The sequence below is a fragment of the Notolabrus celidotus genome, chromosome 2 (assembly GCF_009762535.1).
Source record: "Notolabrus celidotus isolate fNotCel1 chromosome 2, fNotCel1.pri, whole genome shotgun sequence".
Taxonomy (NCBI): Eukaryota; Metazoa; Chordata; class Actinopteri; order Labriformes; family Labridae; genus Notolabrus; species Notolabrus celidotus.
Window position 1 is genome coordinate 5,057,267 of NC_048273.1, and position 7,653 is coordinate 5,064,919.

Sequence of the window (7,653 nt, forward strand, 5' to 3'; positions counted from 1 at the left end):
GCAGACCAGTACCTGATGACCTCAGAGGTTGAGGTGGTTTATAAAGCAGCAGCAGATCAGCAATGTATTTTGGGCCTAAATCATTCAGTGCTTTATAAACCAACAGCAGGATTTTAAAGTCTATTCTCTGACAGACAGGAAGCCAGTGTAGGGATCTAAGAACTGGAGTGATGTGGTCTACTTTTTTGGGTAATAGTAACCCCCTGTTACATATTTTCCAGCAGCTTCATCTCATGTTTGAGACCATGAGAAGATTTTAACTCACAGATGAAGAACCTTTAATTCCTCTTTTTACTGCTCAGCTTCACCCTCAAATAAAGAGTCCTCAAATAATCTCATGTGCTATCAGTGTAAAACATCTTGTCCTCACCATAACTGGCTTTTATTTTTGGACTTGCTCTGTGAACTGCTGGTTAATAACTGACTAAAAGCAGTGCCATTGGCTGAGCAGTTTCAGCGTGTGCCGTATTTACAGCTTCAGCTTTTCTGTCCAATAAAGACTCAAAAATAAAAATAAAATCAATAAAATAAAATGTAAATAAAATCATTCAAATAAAATAAAATCATGAAGATAAAATTAATACATTAAAATCCTTTTAATAAAAGGAAATTAAATGAAAATCATTTCAATAAAATCAGGGTGCCGGTGGCCTAGCGGTTTAAGCGCGCCCCATATTCAGAGGCTATAGACCTCGTCGCTGGTTCCATTTCTGACCTCGACCATTTGCTTCATGTCATCCCCCACTCTCTACTCCCCATCCTTCCTGTCTCTCTCTTCAGCTGTCCTATCAATACAGGCAAAAATGCCAATATATATGTATGTATATATATATAGATTTTTTTTTAATCCTTTCCATAAAAAAAATACAATAAAATAAGATGTAATAAGAGATCAAATCAAAACGTGCTAAAACATTGGTCTTCATGGTAATAATGCAGTCCAGGGTTTAAATGAAATTACTCCAAGTTAAAAGCCAGATAAAAAGGGTAAGTCTTAAGATTACTTTTAAAAAACACTTGTTGTCTTGAAGTCCAGAGAGTTCAAAGTTTAGGGACACATGAGGAACATTTACAACACTGCTTTGATAAGGATTTGACTCAATGGCGTACAAACGAATGTAAATCTGATGATGTGGAGCGACGTTTCATCAGGCCTTCTTCATCAGAGCTTCTTCATGGCAGCATCAGGATCTAGGCATGTTCATATAAACTACAAAGATACAAAAACAGGAAGAAGTGCAAAGTAGAGCTTGTCAAAAAGAAGTGCTTAATAACTCTACGTTTGCAGCAGTTATGCAGAGACAACAAAAGCATACTCACTTGCATTTTCGTCAAGCACCATGTCTCCAACACTGCAGAAGAATCCAGGAAATAGAATTCATTCAACGTCAGATGTAAATTCAATAAGACATTTAAATACTGAAGATTCATGAGGTGACTAATGATAAGGGGGAAGAAAGTTGTAGTCAAACTGAAGCACAAGAAAATGTTTCAAAGTGATGTAAGAGTCAAATACACAGAAACATCCTTACTGAGACTGTCTGCACTTCAGGATGAACATCTTATAGACGACCAACAGAAGGGCCACAGAGGTGAGGATGATGAGGAAGATCAGGAACCCAATGACAGCTTTGTCATTGTCTGAGGTGACATAAAAAAAATAGACACAGTTATGTTTGAAATGCAGATAACATAATAACTCATGTTGTATTGATTGAAAGCAGCTCATACAGAGAGTGTCGACTTCTTTTCTCTCCGGTTTGCCTGTATGTTTCCCATTGAAAGCAGCCACCTGGAATCAAAGTAAAACTCTTCATCAAGAAATACAATATCTGAAGAAACAGGAGAAATCAAGTTTGCAAATAATCTTCTGAAAGCAAATATTAGGATTAAACAAACCTCCAGGCGGTATGTTGTAGAGTAGCTCAGGTCTCTGAATTCAAACTTGCACTCCCTGTCATTTACATGTTTCACTGTGGTCCCACCATGACTGAGATGAGCGATGTATTTCCCGTCAGGTCCATTGAATTGTGTTATACGTTCGCAGGTTACTTTTATCACATTATGCTCTTGAACAGTCACAGACAGGGAACGGATATCTTCTGGTGCTGTGAAGATTAAAAACATGTTTTCAGTAACACACCACACTCTCAGCGTCACACAGAGGAGAACAATGACTGTGACCACTGTTGTTTAGTAAGAAGGCTGTAATCCATGTGTGTTCTTATTCTGTACATGACCCCTACTTCACTGATCACTGGAGCTCCACTGTAACTGAAACCATCAATGCTAGATAACTTAGCATCCTTAATAATCATGCTTCTTTTATTAATGAAGTTAGCATACTGCCTGTGAAAGAGTCAGCTTGACTCTCAGACAGACATTAACTTTAACTGACACACACACACACACACACACACACACACACACACACACATCATAACATAATATTTAAAAATGCAAACAAACAACAACATCTTGAACAAACACACAAACAGGACAGACTGTTTTGTTTCCTTTATGTTGCTCTCTCTTTTTCTCTAAGAGACGCTTTGTGGATACTTACTGCCGATGTCGGTCCTTTTTGTAACTGAGGCTGGACTGCCAACATTCATGCCATCATAGACAGGTTGGACTTCACACTTATAGTCAGTGTCTGGTTTCAGGTCACGAATTTGACATGTTCCTCTTCTTTTTGAAGATGTCCGTCCTGAGCCTGAAACACAGTTTCATCAATTGAAGCTTTAATAGAAGTTCAGTCAGGAAATCTTCATCCTGCTCGCTGACTTATTGTCACTTTGTTGTATTCACTCCTCCACACAGGCTCACTAATATCACCTGTGGTCATCAGCTGCTCTCATCACCAGGTTACATCTATCCAATGACACTGCAGCACACCCCCATGGTTAGCCTATCATAGGACTGCTGTCTTTTTCAATATGACTTTCTCTTCCTGCGGTTCATTCATGCTCTCATTACGCACAATCATCCACCTCTAAAGAGACTCTGACAATAATTCAGTAACACATCATCTCTGTCAGAGACATCCATCCATCCATCCATCCATCCATCCATCCATCCATCCATCCATCCATCCATCCATCTATCTATCTATCTATCTATCCATCCATCCATCCATCCATCCATCCATCCATCCATCCATCCATCCATCTATCCATCTATCTATCCATCCACCCATCCACCCATCCATCCATCCAAACATCCATCCATCCATCCATCCATCCATCCATCCATCCATCCATCCATCCATCCATCCATCCATCCATCCATCTATCCATTTATCTATCCATCTATCTATCTATCCATCCATCCACCCATCCACCCATCCATCCATCCAAACATCCATCCATCCATCCATCCATCCAAACATCCATCCATCCATCCATCCATCCATTCCTCCATCCATCCATCTATCCATCTATCTATCCATCTATCTATCCATCCACCCACCCACCCACCCATCCATCCATCCATCCATCTATCCATCCATCCATCCATCTATCCATCCATCCATCCATCTATCTATCTATCCATCCACCCATCCACCCATCCATCCATCCAAACATCCATCCATCCATCCATCCATCCATCCATCCATCCATCCATCCATCCATCCATCCATCTATCTATCTATCCATCCACCCATCCACCCATCCATCCATCCAAACATCCATCCATCCATCCATCCATCCATCCATCCATCCATCTATCCATCTATCTATCCATCCTCTCTACTTTGAGCCTCTCCCTGATATCTGATCTCCTGACCCTCTCTCTACGGCTGAGCCCGGACACCCTGCAGAGAAAGCTCACTTCGGCCACCTGTATTCGCGATATTGTTCTTTCAGTCACTACCCACAGCTCGTGACCACAGGTGAGGAACTTTAACTACAGAGACATATTTATCTGTAACTCATGAACCTCTCTCTCCCTATTGAACTGGTTGTTGTGTTTGAAAGATAAAGCAGCTGATATGAATTAAAGAATGACACTACAGCAGATTGGTTTGTTGGTTATGTTTTTGTATCAATAATCATTATCCCTGATAGTGAACAGCTCTGGTCCTGAGAGCTTCAGGTAAACAGACCGGTCTGAGGATTTGTAAAACCTTTATAGAAGTTCAGTGTGTTTGAAAAATGAAGAGTGGATTGTGCTGAGACACTTCAAGCATCTTTACGTACCGTGTTTCGGTGGAGGGACACAACTGCAGACAAAACCAAACTTTGGATAGTTGTAAAGAGCATCTTTACAGCTCAGGCTGGTTGAGGTCCAGCTCAGATGAATGGAAGTGTTGGTCACCCTCTCAGGTGTGATTCTTGTTGTAACATCTGTGAGAACACATTAAATATCTGTGACACTGAACTCATTCTCTGGTGGTGTCCTTCATCTTGAGCTATCTCTACATACGAGCTGTTCTTCTGACTAAACTGAAGCAGAGTGAATCTAACTTCAGAGAATTTAACTTACCACAGTCTATGTAGACATTGACAGCAGGTGTGGTTGTTATGTTAACATTGTTTTTGTTGATCTGACCCGTACAGCTGTAGTCTGTGAACGGCTCCACCTCAGACAGAGTCTTGGGGTTGCTGGTGTTTCCATTTTCTGAGGATACAAACGATTGACAACATTTCCTCATCAGCTGGTGTTTGAGTCTCTGTGAGCATTTATCTTTGGGTTGAGAACAGTTTCAAACATGGACACATTCACTGCACTGAACAGTCTTCTATTAAAACTCATCACAGAGGGCTTAAAGCTACACCTCCACTTCCTCTTACGGCTCCTTATTCCCACCATTCATGTAAACTCACCCAGACAGGTGTAATCGATGGGGAGTTTATCACAGTTTGGAGGTAATGTTGCTTCTATTTTAGCAGGAAGTTCCATCAGGACCTTTTGTTTTATGTCACTTGCATCCAAAGACTCTGTAAAAACAAAAAGTATGACAAATATTAAACATGAAGCAACAAGATCTGCTCAGCATGTTGAAGTCTGTCGTACGGCTGTGTTGAACTCACCAACAGGGATGTATTTAGAGCTGTTGAAGGAGGACGTTGAACAGTTTGTTGAAGTGAAGGTCGTAGTCAAGGTTGTGCAAAAGTCGTTGATACCAGGTTTGATACAGAACACTGTAGAGTCATTGCGGCATTGCTTCGCTTTAACATTATTGGACGCTGACATCAAAGAGCCGATGTCCCAATCACTCCTGTAACAAACATGTCCTGAGACACAGCGACCTTCTTCAACGTCTCCTCGATCTGAAACAGAAAAGTGATGCATGAACGTCTCTCCAAACTCTCAAATAAAGAAAGAATGTAAGATACAGTTAGACTGTAGTTGTTATTTTAACTCACTCATTTCTTCTGTGACTACAGTAATTACATTACTGGTGTGGTAACAGGACGTTACTGTGCCATCATCATGGATAAACTTCACGGCATGCTCATACTGAGTACAAGGCTTCAGATGTTTGAAGTCATGTGACGAGGTTTGGTTGGAGTGATTAAACTGGACAGTCTTCTCAGGTTGTGCCTCTTCAGTGATGGTCATGTGGTAGAAACCATCAGTAGAGCTTGTTATGTCTATCTGAAGGCCAAACTTGATGGTCGAGACATCGTAAGAACCTGCACAAAACAACAACAGAGTTACTAAATGAATGTTTGTAAACTCTGATGAATCTACTTCAGCTGTATTTCAGAAACCATCGTCAGTCGCAGACAACACAGCAGCCTTGTCCCAGTCCTCACCTCGAACCTGAACACTGAACCCTCACAGACTTTAAAGAGATGCAGTGTGTGAGTATGTGAGGGCTTGGTGTAAAAATGAGGAATGGACGACCCTATGATGACATCACACTTACCTTGAAAGAAATCAGTTGTTAAGAAGAAGAGTAAAAAGCTGACTTCAGTTTGTAGACCTCATCAAAAAGTCAACCACAGAAGTGATGAACGACATGTCGTCATGTAGAGAGTTTGCTTTGTTTATATCCCATTTTTCTGAATCTATCTTATGTTATCCTCTACAAACACTTCCTCACATTTAGTCAGGACTTACTGAAGGTGTTTCATTTGGAGTTGAGAGCCCTCACACACTTTGGGACAACACTAAGCTCTAACACACCTCCAGCTGTAGATCTGGGACTCTGGGAGCCATATTCAGTTTGCAGAGACTTGTGTTGTTGCTAGCTGTTGGTTATGAAGGACTTCCAACCGAAACCTTCTTTTCTGTTTGTTGACATTATTTAAATCCGACTAGCTTCTAGAGAAGTGAAGTGGATATTGAGAGAGTACTCATAAGAGCAGATTGTTGGCTTCATTTCAGACAGATTTCTGTTTGTAAAGGTAAATAAAAGATAAATGGTCTTCAGTTATTGTTCAGTGGGATCCAAGGTTACATTACACTCTGTATCAACAGTTTTCCCAAAGCCCACTGAAACACTAGAGGAGAACTTAATCTGAGTAGAATCATAAACAACACTTCAACATCCAGAATCACGTCACTGCCAACAAAGCCCAACTCAGAGACAGATCTACTGATAAACATGAGCTTAAATCAAGAAAGAAGACTTTAAGTGTTGTTTTATATTGGGGAGAAAAACACCAGTACTCACATTGAATCAGAGCCGGTGGTGGAGTTGGTTTCATGGTGACTGGAGAAGATTAATTTGAGATCAGAGAAGAAATCAACAAAATGTTAATATGTGATTGTAAAAAATATTCTGCCAAACTTGGAGAAGAGAAAGCTACTGGACTTATTAGTTTCCTCCAGTGTTGGTGCCTCTGTTTATACTCACACAAGAGAAATACAGTCTTACCATAGTAGTAGTAGTAGTAATTCCAACCTTTGGTGACTATGGGATTGTAGCTTGTTGGTAAGGTCTCATTGAGAGAGGTGCTTGTCTTAGGGTCAGTGCTCTTGGTGGTTGGATTGAGTGTGGGCCAGGTGTTTGCAGGAGGAATGGCTGCAGGATGGAGAGCAGAAGGAGTCACCTTCATATGGACACATTTTTCTGCCAACAGTCTTACCTGATATAACGTCTAAGAACAGTTTCAGGATGACTTCACTGTTAATGTTCCCAACACAGATGTAAACAGATTACATTACCAGGCTTGATGGTTGTGATGGGTGTGATAAGTGGAGGTTTGGTGGTAATAACTGAGGTACCTGAAGACGTGAAAGGAGCTGCTGTCACGGTGCGTGGAGGTGAAGTGGTGCTAGGTAAGCTGGTGACTGAAGGTGGAGCAGTGTGTGTGGTGTTGCCTTGAAGTAAGTCGGATTTATCATCTGCATTAAGAGAAAGCATTAGTCAAGCTAAACACAATGTCACTACAGTTCTGACAGTAGTTAAACGTAGCTCTTTTCTACTCAGAGTGATGGATGGACTCTACGGATCATATTCATATGGCCTTTATTTTCTGGTGATGTCAAACTCAGGGCCTGATCTACTAAAGGTTTGCGTGTATAAAAACATGTGCAAACTCGAAAGTTGATGTACTAACTGGGTAAACCAAGGATATGCGTCTGTCAAATGAGCAAAATAGTACGCGCAATCCATTTAGCGTGCTTGCCGTCATGAATATGCAGAATATATACAGATTATCAGAACATGCAAAACACTGGGAGGAGGAGATGCAA

The 7,653-nt window shown here is 40.9% G+C and overlaps 1 protein-coding gene across 1 annotated transcript; it reads right to left on the reverse strand.

Moving 5' to 3' along the window:
• Positions 1-912: 912 nt before the first annotated feature.
• Positions 913-7,413, reverse strand: LOC117828374 (receptor-type tyrosine-protein phosphatase C-like). Its single transcript, XM_034705478.1, has 15 exons — positions 7,407-7,413; positions 7,123-7,302; positions 6,833-6,979; positions 6,629-6,667; positions 5,373-5,642; positions 5,037-5,276; positions 4,830-4,943; positions 4,489-4,623; positions 4,203-4,349; positions 2,567-2,716; positions 1,900-2,108; positions 1,732-1,792; positions 1,533-1,641; positions 1,321-1,352; positions 913-1,210 (listed from the first exon to the last, which is right to left on the reverse strand). Exons 1-15 carry the CDS (start codon positions 7,411-7,413, stop codon positions 1,185-1,187), a joined length of 1,866 nt encoding a protein of 621 aa, XP_034561369.1. The 3' UTR covers positions 913-1,184.
• Positions 7,414-7,653: the final 240 nt, after the last annotated feature.

What these genes read in the sequence shown, in the direction of transcription:
- LOC117828374 (XM_034705478.1), bottom strand. An exon ending in AAAAAGGACCGACATCGGCA is followed by an intron (nt 2,109 to 2,566) that starts GTAAGTATCCAC and finishes TAATCTTCACAG; the next exon opens with CACCAGAAGATATCCGTTCC. An exon ending in AAAAGAAGTCGACACTCTCT is followed by an intron (nt 1,642 to 1,731) that starts GTATGAGCTGCT and finishes ATGTCACCTCAG; the next exon opens with ACAATGACAAAGCTGTCATT.